This window comes from Rhipicephalus sanguineus, chromosome 9, assembly GCF_013339695.2.
Source record: "Rhipicephalus sanguineus isolate Rsan-2018 chromosome 9, BIME_Rsan_1.4, whole genome shotgun sequence".
Lineage (NCBI taxonomy): Eukaryota > Metazoa > Arthropoda > Arachnida > Ixodida > Ixodidae > Rhipicephalus > Rhipicephalus sanguineus.
This window is the reverse complement of record NC_051184.2, coordinates 19,146,422-19,170,173: the sequence shown is the minus strand read 5'-3', so window position 1 is coordinate 19,170,173 and position 23,752 is coordinate 19,146,422. Positions and strand designations below refer to the sequence as shown.

Below are 23,752 nucleotides of genomic sequence, written 5' to 3'. Positions count from 1 at the left end.
AATAGGTCCCCTCATAAGCTGTTTCATTTAGGACTGTTCATATTACAGTGTGGTAACTTAACTCTTTAAAACCTTCAAAAGAATTCTAAAGGAAAATAAGTTTTCTGATGATACCCTAGCCATCATCATCATGACCATCATGGATGGCACTTTAATGGACACAGCCACGTTGCTGGCCCATTCAACACGAAATTTCAGCCCACACAAAAGTTAAGGACACAGCTTAGGGGAACCACCAGGGGCTTAACTCTCAACTGTTTATTTTTGGAATTTACAGAATATATGAGCACCAGCAGCCTTCACTGAGCATGCACGTAGTGAGTCATGAAAAATTAAAAATTACAAAAACAAAAACGGATAGAAATCTCGTGGAATTCAAGAACGCAAATTCCGTGTCACTGGGTGCAATTAAAGGTTCACTGATACATCTATCTGCGCACTTCTTTATGTGAAACACCGAAGTGTAGTTCATGTGCTGGTGGCCCATTGTCTCCACTGATAATTGATCGTTTACTTTTATAATGATTGCTGTATAAGTGTTCCAAAACGCGACTAATTCTTAGTTATTCACTTCTAACCAAGTGGCACCATTTGGTTGCAATATTCCTTAATTTTCTGGTGTTTCCCCTAAGGCTTCTTGTTGCGCTATTTGTTGTGTTTTCTAATTGCAAAGTACTTTGATGGTATAATTGGACATTTAGCTTTTATGGTGGTGGAGCTTGCGGCATTCTTTCATCCTTCTTTTATTTCCTTTGTTAGGACAAATTTGACATTTGTGATCATTAGTCTACACTTGATGGCGTTCAGTCTTTGGACATGTCTGGAGCCTTGCATTCTTGCATTGTGTGCTTTTTATATCGCCGACTTTTGTTAATTTAAACGTTAGGGGACCAACAAAGTAGGTCAAATTATCAAACAGGTCAAACTAAGCATGAGACAAGATAAGCAACGAAAGTACATCACTTACATACGAGGTCTGTTGAAAAAATGTCAAGCCTTCTTTTTTCCCATATAAACAAATGAAGTGCGGGAGATTTCCTTCGGTGTAGATATGAAGGAGCTATTCACGCGCATGCGTGAATATTTTTATACCCATTGGCGTCAGTTGCTGGCAAATGGCCCATGAGCGAGGACGTAATGACCACTTGTCAGATTCCAGTAAGTTGTAAAATAACCGAGCTGCATGAGCAGCGATATTGCACCAGATTCTGCCAAATGCTTGGCGTTACCCAAGCGGAAATCATTCACAACATTCAGCAGGTTTTCAGTGATGATGCCTTGCAGACCTCAGGGATAAAGGAGTGGCATAACCCCTTCAAAGATGAGCCAATGTCAGTGTACAGTGAACCATGTTCAGCTCAACAAGCCAAAATGAGAATGTTGTTGAGCAAGCCCAGACAACTCATCATAAAGTTCTGTCTCCACACAGTCTGAGAACTCGCGAATGAGATCAGGGTAAGCATTGCATCAATACATTCAATTTTTCATGACACTGTGCAGCACAAACGACCGGATCTAGGGGGGGGGGGGGGCAGCAGAAACTTCGCAGCTCCATCATGATAACACACGCACTGATTCTGCACACCTCATTCAGGCTTTCTGCCCCAAACACAATATTCCTGTAATTCGTCAGGCTCCCTACATTACCACATGGCTTCATGGGACTTTTGGATGTTTCCCAAGCTGGAAATTCCACTCAAACGAAATTGAATTTAGTGGAGACATCATGCGTAGTGCGATGGGCCAGGTGATCACTCTTCCAAAAAATGTTTTTACTAAGAAATGTTTCCAACAATGGTGAGGGCGCTGGGAGAGGTGTCTGCATTGTCGAGGAGACTACTCTGAAGGAGATTACAGTTTTGTACCTTCTAATTAAAAAATTGCACTCCTGCTGACCAAAGGTTCAATATTTTTTAACACACCTCGTATTTGGCAGTAGTTTGACCAAATTGTAATATCAATCTGAATTGAACACATGTGCACACACATTTTATGGGTCAAAAGTAGAAAATTGACTTCAAAGTGTCATTGGAGCACTTAACCTTGTGTAGGAATTGAGCATGAAACTAATTTTTTAGCAACAAGAGCAGCATGTCTTTGATAGTTGCGGTAAAAAAATAGATAAAACCACTAAATTTTACCTTCATGGAATGAAAGTTTATTGGCTTAATATCTGCTGTTATCCGTCTTAGGCAGCCCTTACCGCTATAAAGAACAAAATATGTCGTTCTGTTTATGGTCGATAGCACATTTGGTGTTCTGCATTTATTGAATGGCTGCTCAAGAATTGCAAATATGATGGTGGGGCCACCGTCACTTTGCAAGTCAATCCTGCGACACATCAAAATCTCCAAAACTCCAAGAACATGCAAAGACTGTTGTTGCCAATAACTGAACAAGTACAATAACTTATTGCTTGAAAAATGCACTCGTAATAAGACTGAAAGTGGCATGTCATAGTTATGATGCGTGAACTCAAACTCACCATCCACGGTGGTTGCCATGTTGTGATGGCATTGGCAATGACTCGTGGTTGCAAATTTAGTTTTATTTTCGTATCAGATTGCATCACTCAGCAAACTTTTGGGTGAATTTTGTCAAAAATAAAAGCCACTTTAGAATTGAATGTTGTAAGCTGCCATTTTTGTGTTAAATTCTTCCCGGGTCAGGTTGAAAATGATTAATTTCAATTGGAGATGATGTGTGTTTGACGTATTCAGTGTACCTCATGCATCACAAAGTCTAATGCTGCTAAAGTTAAAATCATTCGCATCGGGGTCACGTGCGTGTAAGATGATTGGCAAACTTTGATCTGACAGTGGCTCACCTCTGGATTGAAATAACGAAAGTATGGTCTCATAGAAATGTATTTTTGTGTCAGCTGGTGCCTTTGGTCAAGGTCAAATCAACCAAAGTTGAATTAATGGAAATCTACTGTATGAACTTTAGCGCCAGAAACTTGTTCAGTCACTCAGGCCCCACTGCTCTGAAAAGCTAACCTTTAAGACAAATGAATGGGTCTGCTATGTTATCTTTGCATAAGCCAGACTGTAGTTATCACTTCTTCAGAATATAAGCTATCCGCATGCGCACATGCACAAAGGAAGCATGCGTATCTTAGTTGTAAGCATGCATACCTTGGTTGTGCTCTCTTCCAATTTATCTTGCTTGGGTAATTATCTTGTTCACATCACAATGCATGCTTTAACGTATTGTGTTTGAAAGTCTGCTCTTATTCTGTCTTTTAATGTGACGTCATAAAAGCAGCAATTTACTTGTACAGCAGTTGTTTTGTTCTAGTGCATGTAAGTGGTCAAGCATGTTAACATCAGTCAATGGATGGGACATGGAACATGCAGGAGATTAACTGATCTTGCTGCAATGGAAGTACAATAGTAAGGCCAGGCAGCAAAGTCAGTGAAGAGACTAAAGCAGAAGATGCTCACTCCTCCTCATGCACACATGCCATGCACCCATTTTGAATTAAGCAATGGATTTCATTATTCAAGATCCATCTTATATGATTGCTTTCAGTTATTGGCTTCATTTTCTGTTAAGAAAACGGCACAACAGAGAAAATGAAAAGGCTTTTTAACCACAGAAACACAAGCGCTTACTCACAACTGAAGTTTTATTCAAAGGCGCAGAACAAATATATACATGCACGTGGCTGCACACAATAAAGCAAAAAGAAACAAGTTATTCATTAAGATAAAAGATTTATTTATGGACAACGTGTTATGGATAACGTGATAACCTCCACTGCTGTCACAAAAACATCACTGGCAAGATGTGCCCACGCAGGCTACCTGTCATCCTTCTATGCCTTCGTATAAACCTCAGCTTTCTATCTTTTCGTGTACATGCGCTCGTGCTTCTTCAGATGTTAAGAAAGGGAATATAGACAACCACTTGTTTGTAGCCTGAAGCCACAAGGAAATCCATAGGATTTCTCAAATAAAGCCTCATAGTCGCCGAAAAATTCGTCCTGGTCCGGGGTTCGAACTCGGGACCAATGCCTTTCCGGGGCGGTCGCTCTACCAGTTGAGCTAACCAGGAAGCTAGTAATTGGCAGTGCGAGGGTGAATTCATCGACAGCTCAAAGCAACTGAACACATATTGCAAATCAGTTCTGCGGAATTCCGCAAGGTGGTGGAAGGGGTTAAGGGGAGACTCGGGTCTTTTTTTTATTTCTTTTATTAGCTGGGTGAACTGAACAAAATTTAACAAACTTATCCCATTTTTTCTGCAGATTCCAAATCTCTAATTAGATTTTTGGTAGCTGCATTAGTACAAAGATGTGCAAACTCTAAAAGCATATTTCTTACGGGAATATTTGGCAACTTTGCTTTGTCAAACACAGAAACAAAGTATGTGGCAAGGCTGCCAGAGAGCTGTTTTAGCCGGTGATGCTAATCCGATTGTCTTCAACAAACTTTGAATGCAAAATAAATAGACGTAAATGTGAGTGAATTTTTTTTGCTGCATACTATTTCTGATAATCGAGAATTATAATTTGGTGAACAACATTATAAGAAAATAAATAGCATCACCGGCTAGACCAGCTTCCTGGCAATCTTGCCACATACTTTGTTTTTGTGTTTGACAAAGCAAAGTTGCCAAAAATCCCCGTAAGAAATATGCTTAAATATGAGGTAGAAATTGCATATCTTTTGTTCTAATGCAGCTATTAAAAATCTACTTAGAGATTTTGAATCTGCAGAAAAAGCTGAATAAGTGTATTAAATTTCATGCCATTCACCCAACTTTTAAAAAACAATTTTTTAAGACCCACGTCTCCCCTTAAGAAAGGGAAAATAGTGTGGATTTCTTTGTGGCTTCGTGCTACAAACGGGTTGTTGTCTATTTTCCCTTTCTTAACCCCTTCCACCTTGCGGTATTCCGCAGAACTGATTTGCAATTCTTCAGATGTCTTGCCTCTTGTCAGCTCCTCCTTTTCATTTCATTTGGCATTCCTTTTTTTCCTTCATTTCACCAAACGGTCTTTTTTCTTCCAACACTCATGGACACCAGGTGTTTCTACGACAACATTGAATAATATTTAAGAGTAGCAGTTCTGAAATAAAAGGGCGCTTTCACTGTGGGCATGCCAGCAAATGTAACTGGATGGTTGGTGAATGGTAATTAATTCCTAATCAACAAAAGTATGAGTAACTGGTTAACTATAGTACTAACTTTTAACACAAGAGAACTACACTAATATAATAATAACAATAATAATTGTTGGGGTTTAATGTCCCAAAACTACAATATGATTGTGAGAGATGCCATAGTGGAGGACTCCGGAAATTTCGACCACCAGGGGTTCTTTTAACGTGCACCTAAATCTAAACACACGGGCCTCAAGCATTTTTGCCTCCATCAAAAATGTGGCTACCATGGCCGGGATTCGATCCCGGGCCAGCAGTCGACCGCCGTAACCACTAGACCGCCATGGTGGGAAGAAAACTACACTAGGAAAGACAACAGGACACAGCGCTACCCTCAACTGACATCATTTTATTGCGTCGCGCGGCTTTATAAGAAAGAACAGATCTGAAGATCATACCCAGTAAGCACAGTGCACAGATATCAACACAACTCATGAACAACAGGGCATTATCATTTAACAGGTTTTTAAACCCGAACCGAAAAAGCGAGTACATATCATAAAGACCAGTGGTTTGAGTGCAGTGACCATTGCCGCAATCAAACAGCACCCTCATTGAGCATCAGCCAAGAAAATAAATTCCTTGCTGAGTAATGTTAAGGATGGAACACTGATGCACTGCAGACCAAGCGACTGTATGTAAAAAGGTTCCTCAAAGCTCTCGGGCGGTGGTGTCAGGGCTCCTTTCCAAAATAAGTCTTATTAAACAAGGCGTGACACTTGCACTGTTCGTAGTGTTGAGCTAAATGGGAGCCTGTCCCAGTCAATAGAGACCACTCGTGTTCTCTGAGGCACTCATTAACACAGTGGCCTGACTGATTCACATATACTTTACCACGTGACAACGGAATCTTATAGACCACAGCAACACTACAATCTATAAACTTAAGATGTTTTTTTACATAACCCGTTTCTTTACTGTCTTTCGAAATGCAGTAACAGAACACTGACAATTTCATGGGTGCAGAAAACACTACCGGAACTTGATCCAAAAAAAAGGCAGGATGTGGAAGATGGAAGCTTGCAACGAAAAAAATCCGTAAACAAGGGGTGGATGCTCGAGCCGACGTTTCGACAAGTAGACTTGTCTTCTTCAAGGCTGGAACAGTTCCAGCGTTGAAGAAGACAAGTCCACTTGTCGAAACGTCGGCTCGAGCACCCACCCCTTGTTTACGGATTTTTTCATTACAGGAACTTGATATCTTGTGGCCACGTTCTTAAAATTATGAACCACTCCATGGCAATACGGTACAACTTGCGGTCTTATCGTTTGCATTGCACACTTGGTTTTTGGCTGCTTCACTTTAAGTTTCTGCTTCTTTACCGCCTTATTACTAATCTGCATTTTAAAATTGGGGGATATAAGCCAGAAATCCAGACACATCAAAACCACACCATGGTACCCTGCAGCCTGCAACCTTTTTACCTGCGCAGTAAAACTCTCATTTGCAGAGTCATGGCACAATAATGATTCATAAGTGTGTTTATTTTTAATATAGCAGACTGTTTTATTACTCATCGTAGAGAAAGGACAATTTTATATGTTTGCTGATAAAGGCACCAAACTAGTAGTTCTTGATGTGAATGCAGCAACTGCAAGTCTTGCCAGCCTCCATACTGTTGAATGCTGTGTATGAAGTGTAGATCACACAGGTCTCTATTTGCTGGCGGAAATAGCACTTTTGCAGTGTCTGCAACCATCAATTGAATATCGGAACATTACCTCATTGATTATTTCACCGATCAAGTGTTGAGCACAACCAGCATACTTATTCTGATATAACCTTTTTTATTCCGCAATGAAGTAATTTATAAACCATGTGCAGTCAGCACGTCTATTTAGTGATCGCGCTAGTGTGAAAGCGATTACAAAGGGCTTTCAGTAATTCACCTGCAGGACTGTACTTACTTCCAGCTCCAGAAAATTTGCCAGCTTTGGTTACACAACTGTGCTTTCCCATGTGCTTGTTTTTCTTTAGTTCAGAGGCAGTGTGTTAGTCTTACACTTGATTGGGATCCCTCTTCTAGGCCTTATGGAAAGAAAGTGGCCTATGAGCGTTATTGGGCTGCCTATGAAAAGATCATGAAAAGTCTTGGCGGACGGCCTCACTGGGCTAAGGTAAGAGCCCAGCATTGTGCATTTGAAAATGGGAATTCATTAACATTGTTTGCTTTGTTAATTATCATTAGAGATGAGAGTTGCAATACAGCAGCACAGGCTTCAGTAAGCTTCACTTGTTTTGTCCAGAAGTGGCTATGGTCAGTTAATGAATTCGGCTGGCATAACTGTGCTCTGAGAATTGCATTACCTGCACAGGTTCTCAGATGCTTCCATCAAATCAAATGAAATTTTTATTTTTATTTTTATACAAAATACAAACAGATTGGTCTGTGAAATACTGCCCAGACACCTTGGCATGTTCACAGCTCCATTCACACTGAGGAACGGTGGATACAAAAAGAAAAATATTTGCGAAGAAGTTTGCCATACTATATATTATGATATCATTTTGGAACCTTCGGAACACACACATGGCAGATCATCATATGGATATTGATGGACATTAATAACTAGAAAAAGTTGCTCTTTAGAGCATTGCTTGCCAAATATAACACAAGAAATATATTAGTTGTACAAAGAATAGCACACTATAATTTTACAGATACTGATATGTATACTGATTCTACATATTTCTAAATTCATTCTTTGCGTTTGTACAAATGTAAATAAGCGCGTTGTAGAATTTGTTCATTTTTGTGCCCACATGAATGCCATCTTTTGCTGGTTTGTTTCTGTATTTTGCATTGTTTTATCTTTTTTTTGTACACTATACTGTGTATATTACTTAAAACCAATCCTGGTCTGAACAGCTCCCCAGTGTGGTATTATTGTGTAGTAGCTTTTTTAGCAACTAGGTTAATAGTGCACCAGCACAAAGTTTGCTTAGGTGTTCGTGGGCACTACAAGAAATGTTTAATTAATAAAATCTTTTGTTATAGATGTGAAAACTTGGAAAGGAATGAAAAGCACACTGGTGACTTATGTATACATAACGATCACCAGTGTGCAAAGATAGTCTTTGTGGGCAAAGTTTACATGTATAGAGTGGCCACCCAGATTGCTGCAGATAGAGTCTATACAAATATTTTTCATGCTTATATAGACAGAATGACAATGAGATGCATCAGTTAATATTATGTTGCAGTTGTTTTCAAGGCTAGGTATTTGCTTGTTAGAGTTTGCACTCTTATTCAGAGCACACCATAGACATGCATACAAAGAAGGCAGACGTATTGCGAAAAGTATTGGTTATTATTATTATTATTATTATTATTATTATTATTATTATTATTATTATTATTATTATTATTATTGGTGTAATTAGTGGCAGTGTTTGTGAGAGTATTTCATTGGACCATCTGGGACGGAAGTACAGTAATGCTTTGCCTAGAAGTTTAACTCCATGGAATGCTTTGATTTTGATTGACTGTAATACTTAGGCAATATTGTGACAGATTTATCATAAAGGATAGAGGAAACAGAAATGCTGCTTTTTTTTTTTTGTACATTATTGTGTCAGGATTTATTTGTCCACTGACGAAACCGCAAGTACGACTGACTGATTTACACTTTATACTCATTACCCTCTGCTAGGCTTATGATGCAACTTCAAAGGAGCTCCGAGGGATGTACCCGAACTTTTCTAAGTGGTGTGCCATTCGTGAGAAGTTGGACCCCCAGGGCATGTTCTTAAATCCGTACATGGAAAGAGTCCTAGGCTCATAAAAGCGGTGTTTGGGACCACGTGATGGGTCATCAACATTCCTTTGTATGAAGTAGTAGCACTTATAGTTGTGGCACGCGGAAGAAGCTGTGTGCGGATGTTTTGTTGTAATAAAAGGAAGTTGCATGGAATTGTCGGGTCTCCGAGCGATGCTGGGGGGTGGCAGCGGCCGCCCTTGTGCGGCGTGAGTGCCGTCTTTGTACGTCTTCCTTTTGACGCGTTCTTTTCACGGCGACTGCGACCTCCGCGGCGACCTTGCTTCGCGTAAGCTCAGCTGTGTCAACAGCAGCAGGCGAGCCACGCTGCCCTGGACTGGTTTTTTCTTCGACTGCGAGCTTCGCTCGAGCGCCGCAAGGGGGCCCGGCGTCGCCGTGCGCTCCGTTCGTCTGCTTCAGGTGTTGGCGTACTCTGTGCGACGCGTGTGCCGTTTTCTTTTGAGCGTCGCGTTATCGCTACCTGTTCGCGTGAACGAGTTTCTTGTTTGTGTTTTCTGTGCCCGGGTTTTTATCGTCGCGGGAAGAAGACCCGCACCGAGACCATCTAGCGACGACGGGTGGCGGCCTGCACCTGCGACGAGGTAAGCTGCGATTCCCCGTGTCTCCGTGCGGTACGCAGCCGGCAGTTACCAGTCGGCGGCGAGTTAGCAGGCGTGGGGTGAGAGGACATCCGAAGCGCACGTCAACATTGGTGTCCCCGATTCCGAAACGAGTTGCTCTTCTGTTGAGACCTCTCTCCCTCTGGCGGCGGGGACATTCCGAACGGTTGTCTTGCGTGTGGAGCGAGGAAAACAACAAAAGAAAAAAAGAGTGATCGCACTCACTCACTCTCAAACGCACTGACTGGCCGGCCGGCCGTTATATCGGCGCGCCCCAATTGCCCGATTACAAAGCCGAGTGGGTTCTGGTTGCAGAGCGCGCAGTCGCAACTGGCGCGACCTTTCAACCGGCGCTGATAACCGTGTTTGGAGATCGTTCTCGGAGCACCGTCTCTGGATCGCGTGCGCAGCCCTCCTGCTGCTGCAGGGAGACGAGCAACTTCTTTCGGAGCAAACGTAAAAAGAAGGGGGAAGGGAAAGCGATGCTCATGACGTCACGGGCATTATGGCGACCCGCGTGAAAGCTTCTTCACCTGTTGCGGAATCCCCGCAGCGGACCGCGTTGCGCGCGTGACTTCAATGCCAACGGTTCGGCCGCTGCCTCGAGGACTTGTGTGCCACGCGCAGTGCCCGCCCGGGAAATACTTCGCCGGCCAGTGCACGTGCTTCCCATTCCGGCCAGAGCGCACCTTTTGTGAAACTGGTCGCAGGCTCAGACGAAGATGCGCCGGAGTAGAGCCAGTCTTGCGAGTCGAGCAACAAGTGTTGTGGACAACCTCAACTGTGGGATTGCAGACTTCGCTGATGATCGATGCCGTCGTCAGTTTTTGTCGCCTTAGAAAAGAATTCTTGAACCTTAGGAGAAAACGCTTTTGAGTTACGACGAAAGAAGGAATCACTTGTTCGACTTTGCGGTCTTCGCTGGCCCGTCGTATTGTTTAGGGTTGAGCATTGCCCAGCTTTTCCGGCAGTATTGTCCCACTTTACATTGCCCGAACATCGCGTTAGGCGTCCGATTTTCACCGTCTTCAGCGCACTACCATTTCTCTAAAACTTCTTTGTTGGGCAGATGCACTTGAACTCAATGCGCCATTGGTGTGGGTTTATTTGCGCCTGCCATTTTGTCTTTTGGAGCCTCCATTTCTGGGTTCTGCGACGCGAAGATCTGCGCGACTGTGCAGAATTAGCTTAATGAAATCAACCGGTTAGCTAGCTAAACGATATTCTTATATTTCTGTTGTGTGTGTGTATATATATATATATATATATATATATATATATATATATATATATATATATATATATATATATATACACGTTTCATCGTTATATATAAGCGTTTCATATATATATATATGTTTCACGTTTCATCGAGCACAAACCGTTTCTTTTCTATACTACACTATTCGTAAGTTTTATAAAAAAAAAATTGTAAAACCACACTCAATTCTCGGCCACTCCCCCACGGTGAGTTTGAGCCACAGTTAATACGTGATGAACAACTAAATCATTTCTTTCCGTCAATGCACGGTCACGTAATTTGTCTTTCTGTGCTGATAAAACTAACGCTGCTGTAAACCTATATACATTGTCTCGCATATATGCGGTGACGCGTCAGTCGCGTTCTTTTCACGCAACTGGCACGCCTCCTATCGTAAACCTTGTGTTGGCGTTGTCGCTTGCGAACAGTCGGGAGTTTTCATTTCTTTAAATCTCCAGATGCGCAGAGCCGCCGGCAGTGGCTACAGCTTGACAAAAGGGTGCGCCGCTTCCAATTGAAAATGCTGGAGTTGAACGAACAGCTGGCTCTCTGGCGGAGAGAATAATTTCCGCCTCTTTGTGTCCTCACGGCGAAAAAAACGTCACTCGGTGACGTCCTTCGCGCTTTTGATCCACCGCGATGTGACGACGAGTCGTGCTGACCCGTGAGTCTGAGCGAGCCCAGCTCACGCGAATGTGACCTTGAACGAAAAGCAGGCGTGAGCGAAACGAAGCAAGAAAATGTCGCAAGCGAAATATACCTTATTTTCTCGCATATAACCTGCACAAAAAAAGAAAAAAAAAAGAACGGGAAAATGTGCTTAAAAAGTGGGGGTGCGGGTTAAGGATTATTCAGACGGGGGAGAAATGCTCGGGGGAGACGGGGGGATTGCGGATCACTTGACCGCGACGTCACGTATTAGCGAGTGGGCGTGACCCCCCCCCCCCCCGCGCCTCCTCGGAGGAGACGGGGACCTTTTCTCCGAAAGGACAAACAATCCCCCGGCGGTGGGGGATATAGCGAAATTTCGGGCTCTTGTTTGGCCACATTGTTGCACTTGCTCTTGCAGAGAGCGGCAGCGGGTGTACAATCTGCAGCTCGTCGTCAGCAGCTCGTAAAACGGATGGTGCAAGCCACCAGAGTAGTCTAGTAACACTGGTCTCCCCCTAGTTCGCCCCGTCCGTGTGAGTGAGGGACATTTGTGGCGAATTCTCCTCGCGAGCTGACGTCACTAGGCTCCGCCTTTATCCCCCGCCGATCCGCCGATTTCTCCCTCGTCTGAATACCCTTTGGTTATATGGTATGGTATGATGAACTTTAATCAGGTCCTAAATATCAACCCTTAGGTTGACGCAGGTGGCTCGCACGTCGGGACAGTAAAGTTTAACCTTACCGCCGTATTGTGGGCCTTCTGGACGGCGTGCACTATGCGTTGGCAGAGTTCTGTGACAAGGAAGGAGACTGGTGGCGACGAGTTCTTCACAGTGAGGCTCGTATATAGATCAAGTTCAGGAGTTATATGCATTTTTTGTAGAGTTTTTTGTTAGCGGTGCGGGTTAGGTGCGACAAAATACGGTATCTCGTGACCTCGCGATCTGCGCTTGCGCTTCGCCTTTGCGGCGTTCGCGTGACTCGAGGCGCGCGAGCTGCGCGTTCACATCGTCTTGGTGGAGGTCGCGTGACAAAAGAGAAACAACAAAAAAAAAAAGCAGCGTGAGCGTGATGAAGTGCACGGTAAAATAGCAACACCGAATAGCCCATCAGTTTGGTACAAGCCGCAATGCTATTCTGGCTGCGCTACACGAATTCATTGAATCAATCGGAAGATTACGCTGCTAGTGCTGTCGACCATAGGAAACAATCTTTTTTTCTATTTCTATATTTTATCTGTTGCTCCTCGGGTGAACATCTACAATGCTATATTTATTTACATCGCGTTTCATCCTTCTTTCTTTTTTGTTGTTTTATAGCGTTAAGTATTGCTTTATTTAATTCTTTTTACGCAATCCCCTTTTTGACCAATCCCCTTCGTTGGTATGAGCCAGTTTCTCCAGGCGACAAAACGAAACACCAGATGACTTTCGCATATGGAGCCCCATGATCTTTTGAGCCCGTTTGCGCAGGATTTTCGTAAACCCGAGGTCCGAGTGAGCCCAAGCAAAAATGCATTTCTTGCGTCACTCTGAAGGAGTTACATTTATTTTGCCGACCTGTGATCAGCGCATTTACGATATCGCAGTGTCACACGAGCTTCGTTGAAGTATACAGCGGTGGTACTGTGCATCAATTGGCGCTAAAGTGCTGAATTTGCGAGTAATACCGAAACCAAACAAAAGAATGAAAACTCCTCGAATTACGCCCGAGGCGCTCGAATTACCCTCGTGGCCGTCGAGGGTTCGTGTTCAGGCCAACTCTTCAAGTGGAATACACGTGTAAATATGTTGCGCTGTGTCAACACCATCCTCGGGACGGTCGTGTCATTAGAGCCTGCGTTTTGTTACATTCGTGCGGGATAACGCGCGACCAATCATACATATACCCGCCGTGATGGTGTAACGCTTACGGTGTTTGACTGCTGGCCCGAAGCTCGCAGGATCGAGTCCTGGCCGCGGCGGCCGCATTTCGATGGAGATGAATGTCCATGCTGACCGCATGGACATTCATGCGGTCCAAGTCATGCAAGTAGTGCGGCAAGCGCGCCCATTCATTCACGGCGTTATAGCTCTATGTACATGATAGTGGCGGACAGGACACGGATGAGTAGAGGTACACCAACAACGCCAGACCTCAACCAAATTTTACTGCACAGAGAAAACAGTCTTTTCATACTCCAGGAGGAGGGCCAAGGTATGACGTTATATGTAATCAGCCGGACAGTACTCAATAAAACTCATTTGAAGTCTGGCGTTATTGGCGTCTCTATAGTCGCACGTGTCCTGTTCGCCATTATCATGTTACATAGCTATAACCAAAACCAACTAGCCCAGCTATTTACGCTGAACATTCACGGCGTGAATGCTGAGGGCCTGGGGCCTTTCGCATTAGCCACATGCACGGGTAAGCAGAATATATGTATGTATGTATATATGAAAGCCGCCGTGCGATGGTTGGCGTATGAAAAGTATACATACCTTTTATATACGCCGACCGTGTGATGCACAAACGAACATCCGCGCACTAAACATGCGCACTTCCCAGCCCTGAACGCGTATTTTTCCTATTCCATCTATTGTAAATGCGCATCTATTGTTAGTGTTGAGGTATTTTGCAATTCTAAAAGTCACCTTTTGGGTAGCACTCATTGTGTATTATCTGCTGCTCCGTGTTTTTTAGGAGCTGGCTCGCCAGGTTCTTAAGCTGGGGCAATGTCCCGCGCCGTAAGCGTAACCTTAGTTCCAGAGGCGACCGCTACAGGCACAGCTCGCGCGAAAGAGTATTCTTCCTCTTGTTCTTCGAGCGCCTTGATGATGACATTAACGCAGGCAAAACCACATTTCCTCGATTTCCTCGACCACACGTTCGGCCACAGCTGCAAGGTCTGCGATCGTTTGTGGTTCGACAACAACCTGACCACAATCGCTACTATAACAATTAACGTGTGACGTTTTTATATGATAGCAGAGGAACTGTACGGAGCGCTCACGGTTTACCCGATTATCTCCGAGCCAGCTTCTCAATCATCATTCACTTCGTGGATATGGCGTGATTTTTTTCTTTGCAAGTCACACCCGATAGTTTGATTGCGTTTACTTATTAGTTTGGTTTTAGTGCGTGCTGTTTTCAGGCACTGGTGATAAGCACTCGATGGGATGCGAACTTGCTCGCCCGAACTCGCGCCAGCAATTCAGCTGCGAAACAATAGAGCAGCTCGATAAATGAAAAGTCACCAAGCATAAAAAAGTTGCGCAATAACAATACTTAATGAAACATGATGAAAGAAAAATGCATCATAACAAACAGAACGGAAAGTAAAAATCAAATGGACTACTGAGAACAGAGCAGCCCTGAGAAAGACGACAAATGGCTATCATTTTTAGATGTCATTTTAGAATTACATGCTTACAGGGACACTAAAGGCAAATATTAAGTGGGCGTTGATTGTTGAAATAGCGGTCCAGAAACCTCGTAGTGCTACTTTTGTGCCAAGGACGTGCTTATTTTGAAATCACGTTTTAGTGGTCCGCATCGCGTTAGCGCACTCCAAATCACCCGCCTGAAAGCGGTCTTTCTCACGTCGCTGTTGCCGTGCCCAACGTTGCCCGCCTTTACTGCGCGGCGGCGTGCACCATTTGGGCATCCGGCAACATCACATGCATGCGGCATTTTGTCGAACTTTCTGTCAGAGCGACTTTCACGAGCGCGCAAAACACACGCGGCAGTACGCGATACCGAAACTACCGCTGAGACGCGACCGCGTGAGCGAGCAGGGCGCCGGGCGAATGCAGTTCGGCGAAAAAGCAACCTTTGAACTATAGTGAACTAGAACATCTTTCTTGTAGTTCACTGTACTTTGAACCATGCGCGCCGTTCCCCATGGCAACGCCAAAGAGGTTCTTTTTTCTGTGAATCAAACAGAAACGAACAAGCAGCATTTTATTACGTCTCTTGATGCACGGAAGGTTCTTTTTTTTATTGCAGCTAGTTTGATTACGAGTGATTAATTGTAGTCGAACTCTCTCACGTCATCGGGATCATTTCCAAAATGTCCCGCTGGTGGCGCTCATCGTGTGATACATTTAGCTTAATTTCTCGGTAAATATAGGGCACTGCTGGTGATAATATTGTCGTTTTAGATGTTGTCATGCATGGAGCTTTCACTCTGACATAAATTGTTATTTGCCTTTAGTGTCCCTTTAATCTATAGCTACGCAGCTTATGTGCGTTAATTAAGCGCTTCGACACAAATCCGAAGCATCAGTTCATTTAAAATATACGCGTTTGTATACAGGACATGTTTGTGCACATTATTCCTCATTGGTTTAGGGTTAGAGCGTGTTTTAAACTGTGCAGCAAGAATGTTGACAATATTTTCCGCAAAGCCCACTGCTTACGACTTGTATGGCCAAGTGAAATGTACATACATTGTGCTGCTTGTCGCTTTATTGCCCTTTGATAATATGGGCCCTGAAGCGTACACAACACTTCTGCGTCCTCGCGTCATGAATATATAATTTATTTCTTTGCTGCAGCGATGGAAAGTATACAGCGATGACGTCATATGACGTAATAACTTTGACGTGAGGATGAGACGTGCATTGCGGACGCAGAATATTATTCCGTCGCCCGTATATGTTTCCTGCGCAGGGACAAGCGGGCATTGCTTTAGCTGGAACGTGTTCGCAATAAAGGGAGAGAAAAGGACACGGCGTCTCTTCTCGTCCGCTTCTCAATGCACGCACTACTTTGTTTCATTAAAGTTCATTCTCTCCGTCGTAAATGTTGCTATCTCGTTACATTGCCGGCCCCAACCGACCTGTCTTGGTCGCTTGTCTTCCAGCACGTTCGTGTAGTTAATATAAATTATTAAGAACGCAGTAGTGAACAGTGGACGAACAAAACGATGACACTTATCACGGTTATCATCATCAGGTATCGTCACGTGCACCTTTGTAAGCTAGACAAGGCGACGCATTTGGCGGCAAAAACACGCAATCTACTCACGTGTAACACTTTAAAGATGCATACGCTATATTCAAAATGCGCTCTCTGGACAGCCATTTCTGATTTAGTTGCAGGCGTATGATCGGCTAAGGCTCGAAATTAGGTGTCACCTCTGTGTCGTGTGCTAAACAGCTTCGCTGTTCAGCCACGTCTGCACAGAGTCGAATTGCTCCTCAATTTTTTTGTATTTCCTTTTCATTTTAAAGAAAGATCTAACAGGACCTGCTTAATACGTAAATTCGTAAAAGACTAGTTAAAATAAGTTCAGCTCTTGTATTATGAGCATTCCATAAATAAACAAAGTCACAACTCAAATATTTTAGTCTGTTTATCCTTTGTCGACAAACTATATAGCGTTCTTGTTTTTTTTTTTCTTATTATTCACATCTTCTACTGTCCGCGATCATGACGTTACACCACAGTAAATTGAGCCATCCCTTAGTACCGAACTAGGGTGCGTGCAGTGAACATGAAATAGGCTGAGGAGGATGATGAATAAGCGAAGACGGTTTGATACCCTGAAAAGAAACAAACTGCACTGTGCAGTGTCTAGTACGTTGTTCTTGAACATTTTACATTTCGACGTGTTTCTTTGCGGTGCCTCACGGGCAGTCCCGCGCTCGGCTTGCAAGGCGAACGTTATCAACAACGAGAATTGACCACGTAATGCGCGGCGTTATGAACGTGCGCAGGGTTTCCCATCGGGGGGGGCGGGGGGGGGGGGGGAGGGGGGGAAGGTTCATCGCGGCGCCCCCCCCCTTCCTACGAAGTCAATGTATGGGGCATACATTGCACCCCCCTATTCATAGGTGACTAGGGGGGGGGGGTGCGGCCGCTCCCCTGCCCCCCTCTGCGCACGCCTATGCGCGGCGTTATGCATTTTGCTTGCGAAACTTCCTTGCGTAACTCCCACTGCGCTGCACGCTACATGCAGTCGTTCAGGCTGACCAGCTATCTTTCGTACACTTTGAAAGTCAGCGCTGTGTTTGTGTTCTTGGCTAGCCCTTGTCTGTTGCGCGGTTCTTACGTTTATTTTGTGCACGTGTTCCTTCTATTTCCCCACCTCGTCTCTTGTCCCAGATAACTGCACCGGGCACATCTATACAGCAGCGCTCGCGTGTTCCAACGTTCACCCTTGTTTACGCCGTTTTATCAACCCACGGCGCGCAGGTTTGGGCCGTTGTGTTTGGACGGTCGGGAGATTTCCAGCACGCTCTGTTCGTCTCTCCGGTTCCGCGTTCGTCATAGTCCCGTTGCTCTGCGACAGCTGCGTGCTTGCGAGTCGGGTGCCCGTGCGCGCCTTCGCGCAGTGATTATTCCGTTTCGAAAAGCATCCTCGCTATCGCAGCGTCCGTGCAGGCATGACGGGACTTCAAAAACAAAAAACAACAAGAAAATGTGGCGGGGAAAACCACTGATGCATTCCAATGTGTTCCGACGAACGGCACACCTTCCAGGGACGTTTCTGCTGTTTTATTTTTTCGTAGCAGCCCATAGCGCAAATATATGTTTGTGCTACAGTATTATCCATGCAAATGCGTCCTTCGGAGAACGGCAAGTATTATTCCGACACGTGCTCGACGATCCGTTTCGCAAATAAGGAAACGAGCAATGCTCAACTCTCCTAGATGTGCGAACAGCTCAGACACGAACATTGCTCGAGCAGGACTTGCCGATGGCCTACAGCTTTTAGGAATGTTGAAAAAGGAGTCACGCTTGAGGTTGGTCTTGTCTTTATTTCCAAGGAAGGGGTGGGTGGAGGAGGGCGTCCTTGAATCGATTTCGTTGCATGCACTACCTGACGCGTTGGTCTAATGGTTGTGGTGCTCGACTGCTGACCCGAAGGTCGCGGGGCCGAATCGCGGCTGCGGCGGTCGCATTTCGATGGAGGCAAAATGCTAGAGGCCCGTGTGCTTCGCTTTAGGTGCGCGTTAAAGAACCCCAGGTGGTCGAGATTTCCGGAGCCCTCCACTACGGCGTCCCTCGTAATCACATCGTGGTTTTGGGACGCAAACCCCAACAATTATTAAATATATATATATATATATATATATATATATATATATATATATATATATATATATATATATATATATATATATATATATATATATATATATATATATATATATATATATAGTTAAAAAAAATCAAGCTCGTAGGAAAAATTGTTCAGTAAAAGACTGACGTTTCGGCCGCGGGACCGGCCTTCGTCGGACCGGCCTCCGACGAAGGCCGGTCCCGCGGCCGAAACGTCAGTCTTTTACTGAACAATTTTTCCTACGTGCTTGATTTTTTTACTTCCGGGTCCTTTGTTAGCACTTTATTGTTTATATATATATATATATATATATATATATATATATATATATATATATATATATATATATATATATATATATATATATATATATTCTACAGAAGCATTAGAACGCTGTAATGGGCCGCCTCTTGAGCGCCTTCTAGTGGGTCGCCCTCTTCGCCTCTTGTCGGAGAGCACGCCCCTCGTGCGCTTGCTCGTGAGAGTCCGCGAGTCTGCGCTCTGTCGTTACTGTCGTCGCTGCGCATCGTCGCCATTGATCCCGCCGTCAATAAACGCCTTTACAATATATATATATATATATATATATATATATATATATATATATATATATATATATATATATATATATATATATATATATATATATATATATATATATATTACTAATTGAGCTACGGCGCCGATCATACCCCCGTCTACTTTATCGGGCATATATGTGAGTAATGCGATGAAAGGGGCTAGTTGGTTCATGTTGGCTTGGTGATGCGCTTACGGTAGGGAGACGCTACAAAGTGCACGTCTTGTTAACACTGTGTCCTGTGCACTTTGTAGCGTCTCCCTACCCTAAGCGCATCACCAAGCCAGCATATATGTGCATTTTAAACCTGGTAGTTTTAATCAGCTTCCTTCTTGCAATTCAAAAAGGAAAGTCTATTTGCACCTCTACAGCTCGCGGTCACATGACCTAAGCAGAAAGTCATACCACCGCCATACAACTTGAATGAAAAGCAAGGTTCTGCCTGGCGTTGCATAAGTATCCCTATTTTGCCAGCGTCGGCGGTCGGCCTGCGTCACAGGGCGGTCATTAAACTACGCCGTGCCGCTTCGCGGTTTTCACTGTTTTGCCAGCTTCACCACTGCCAGAGCCAGGGTCGGCAGCTACGTGCAGCTCTACCACCGACGTCACACGTGACGTTTATACTCAGGTCACGTGACCCCGAGCTCCTGAGGTACAAATAGACTCATTTTTCAAAGTTGGGTTCGTTGAATGACACCGAAGAACAGACAGGAAAAAGGGAGAGTTTGGCTAGTTGGTTCGGGTTCATTTCGGAACAGCGCGTGTCTTTCGTCTTTCGCGCTGTTCCGAAAAGAACAGACAACCCTAAGATTTCGCCCTTTGGGAGCTAGATGATGCCGTCACTTCTTGAAGTTCATGTCAGTACAGTACCAACCATAAATATATGAAAAAGGTTACTTTCTGAGACTACGCGCACGTTGGAAAGGCTACGTCAATCATGCCTCTCCGAAGGCAACAGGCTGGAAGCAGCTATAGGTCGGCGGGCTCAATGCTCGCTCACAGAGTCGTGCGAAGAAAACGGCATTTTAAAGCTCTAATCTGTTATTATTGTGGTGAGAAATCGTTTAGCAGGGAATGTCGCTAAACCCTTTATCCTCCCGTTCTGTCTCGTTTAAATCTGTTGCTTGTCGCGTGGTATAGTATAGAAGAAATTTCTTGCACGGCCGGGTCTCCGCTTGTGTCAATCATATTGACACTCCGGGAAAACTATCGCCGTCGCCGTGATGTTCCGTATGGAGTGTGATCAGGTGGCGCCCCGTATGCCGGAAGCGAGGGTGAGCCGAGGAAGATTGGTAGCTTGATGCCAGGGGCGTAGCCAGAAATTTTTTTCGGGGGCGGGGGGGGGGGTTCAACCATACATTATGTATGTTTGTGCGTGCGTTTGTATGTGTGCGTGTATATATACACAAGCAAAACTGAAAAATCTCGGGGGGGGGGGGTGAATGCCCCCCCCCCCCTTGGCTACGCCCCTGCTTGATGCGTGCTGTCTTCGCGCACTGTTTGGAAGCCACGTTATCAAGCGCGCGTGCACATATGTCATACCCCGGTAGCTCGGCCGTGGCAGCGCATCGTTGCTTACATATATATATATATATATATATATATATATATATATATATATATATATATATATATATATATATATATACCACCTAGCATAGCCATCTGAGCGCGCGCTCGCGCCAAGGAGAATTCTTCCTCTTGTTCTTCGACCGCCTTGATGATGATTCGTGCAGAGCACTTTAGGGGCCCGGGCTGCCGTATGCTGTCCAAGGAGGTTTAAACCTCCTTGATGCTGTCCCAGCTTGGCGTAACGCAGACAAAACCATGCGTGCTGGCACGCGCTAGTGCGTTCGGGCCTGTGTAAGGGGCTGGGTAAGACGCTGTGGCCTCTCCCCCTTACACTCTCTCAGCAATCACGTGATGGCGTCGGGGAACGAGATTCTGCAGACGCGCGATGAACCAACGCGTTGTATCGTAGCCAGAACGCGCTGGCACGCGCTAGCGCGTTCGGACCAAGGGGCTGGGTAAGACGCTGTGGCCTCTCCCCCTTACACTCTCTCAGCAATCACGTGATGGCGTCGGGGAACGAGATTCTGCAGACGCGCGATGAACCTGCGTGGCGTGCTCCAACAAGAGTTCGGGATGCGTAACAGCAACAGCAACTACAGTGAATTCATGGTGTGCTCCACCTGCAAGGACGCGTTAACATCGGGCAAGGTGCCCGTGATGAACGGAAATTTTAAGTCGACCCATGCGCTGCTTCTCATCCGCACATGGTTCCCTTTTGTGAGAGATGGTGTAATTTTTTTGTTTAGTTTTTTTTTCAGACAAGCAGCGTTGTGATGCATATGGTTGTTCACAAACTATATTTGCTCTGGTGGGGAGACTGGCTGATTGTGTGTGCTGAACATAGGCGTGCGCACGGGGGGGGGGGGGGGGGGGGCAGAAGGCCCCCCCCCCCTCTAGTCATCTAAGAGGGGGGCGCAAAGTGTGGCCCCGTACATTGACTTCGTAGGGAGGGGAGGGATGCTGCGATGAACCTTCGCCACCCCTCCCCCCTGATGAGGAACCCCGCGCACGCCTATGGTGCTAAAAAAAAAGAAAGTAATATTGTGTCACTCAGTGTGGAATGAACGGGGTGACGCAATCAATCCGGTGGCCTATCGAACTTTTTAAAAGCGAAAACCTGAAAGCCTTGTATCTCATGCGAACGTGAGCTTGAACGAAAAGCCCGCATGAGCGCATTGAAGCAAAAAAATCACAGCATATCCACGGGGTGAATGATGATGAGTGGGGCGAAGCTACGGAGGGAATCATCTGTAAACCGTGAAACTCTTCCGTGAAATGCGCCCAGTACATAATATAAAGAGTGTGAAACATCGTGTATATATTAAACATCAAACTTTTATTGTACTGTTGGTTTACGTGGTCCCTTCATTATCACTTGTGATCGGTGAAATGCAAGGAAGAAGTCCGCTCCCGAGCGAAAGAGCGCCAAGAGCGACCGCATTCCCCGCTCGCCCTGTGCGAATTAAAGGCAAGGCTAGAGGGAAGACAGGACGCGCGTTCCACGACGCGAGGTCGGTAGCATGCCCAACGAAAGCCAACGGAACGCGATCGTGCAAGTGCTCCGGCTTCGCATCGCCTCATGGTTCCATTTAGCGTCCCAAAACCAAACATATTGCTCAAGGTGTGCCTTGCGTTTTTCGTAGAAATAATTTCTTTATCATGTACATTAAGACGAAAAGTTGAAAGCTCACTAGAGTGTATCGCCCGCAAAGTATGCCTTTTAGTGTGATTTAACTCTCGTACGGCAGGGTCCTCGCGCCGTTGCCGGTCCACCTCGCCCGTTGACGATCGGGCGAGGTGGCTAAATACAACTACTACTACTACACTTTAAGAAAAACATCTGACGTTCTTTCGTTCTGCTTTTACAAAACATCTGGCGTCTTTCGTTGGTTTATTTCATCAATCAACGGCGTTTTGAACAAAATTTTTATTGTTTAATCACGCACAGGAGAAATCTCACCAGGCACTACCTTGGAGGTAAACAATGGCTGCTAATGGCAATGAGAGACAGAAGAAGTCGGCTTTTAGCTAACACTTACACTTCTACTTCTACTAACGTTTCCTACTGGAACATGCCAATGGCTGCTAATGGGGAATGAGAGACAGGAGAATTCGGCTTTTAGTTAACGCGCACGCTGCGAACTTTTTATTGTTCAACAACGCACAGGAGAAATCTCCCACCGGCACCACCTTGGAGGTCAAAGCGTAAGACTTGTTACTCACTACTACGACCACGACGAGGGACGAACGGGTGCCGCCTTAAGGAGCTTCGCCCCTAAAAAGTCGAAGTGGTTGGCTGGGTGGTTGTTCCTCATTAACCGAAGTAGTCGCGAGTTGCGCGTTCAATTCGTCTTTGCTGGCGTTCGCGTGAATAAAAATTTAAATCTGCGTTCCTCTCAAGCGTGGCTGGAGGCGCGTGAGCTACGCATTCACTTCGTGTTTGCGGCGTTTTTGTAAGTAAAAAAAATAAAGAAATCGGCGTTCGTGTGATGTAACGTGCATAGTGAAATAGCTACGCCAGATGACTTTCGCCTTCGACTCGTCTCAGGCGAACGCATAAGAAACCCTGTGAGTTTTTTTTTCTTTCTTCCTTTCTTTCTTTTTTCTTTCTTTCTTTCTTTCTTTCTCTTTCTTTCTTTCTTTCTTTCTTTCTTTCTTTCTTTCTTTCTTTCTTTCTTTCTTTCTTTCTTTCTTTCTTTCTTTCTTTCTTTCTTTCTTTCTTTCTTTCTTTCTTTCTTTCTTTCTTTCTTACCGTCCTTGGCATTGAATTCGTCGACGCGCTTCTTCCTCACATTTTTCTCAATTTCGTTTGATCTTTCTAACGCTGGCGTAGCTGCATTGATAGTGACGAGTAGACTAGTTGGAGGTCACCACCTGTGACCTTCACGGTCATTACGGCTGTCGCAATGCGGACAGGCTTTTCGATCGTCGTATATCACACGGGGAAGAAGGCGCCGCGGCCAAGAATAGAATGGCACGAGCGTCGCACGTAACAGCTGAAGAAGCGACGGCTTCGGCAACCTGCTGAGGGATCCCTTGCCCTTACAGCAGTGCGGAGCCTTCATGAGCCAGCCAAGTGCGCTTACG

At 44.9% G+C, this 23,752-nt stretch overlaps 2 protein-coding genes across 2 annotated transcripts in view; both read left to right on the top strand.

The window, feature by feature from the left end:
• LOC119404685 (L-gulonolactone oxidase) overlaps positions 1-9,079 on the top strand; it is a 28,218-nt gene extending 19,139 nt beyond the window's left edge. The window contains exons 11-12 of the mRNA XM_037671303.2: positions 7,199-7,289; positions 8,826-9,079. Of these exons, the coding sequence (XP_037527231.1) occupies positions 7,199-7,289; positions 8,826-8,957 (223 nt within the window). The 3' untranslated portion in view covers positions 8,958-9,079. The remainder of the gene's footprint in view (positions 1-7,198; positions 7,290-8,825) is intronic.
• Positions 9,080-9,278: 199 nt separating this feature from the next.
• LOC119404686 (cAMP-dependent protein kinase catalytic subunit 1) overlaps positions 9,279-23,752 on the top strand; it is a 319,288-nt gene continuing 304,814 nt past the window's right edge. Inside the window, exon 1 of the mRNA XM_037671304.2 lies at positions 9,279-9,532. The gene's annotated coding sequence lies outside the window, so the exon portion shown is untranslated. The remainder of the gene's footprint in view (positions 9,533-23,752) is intronic.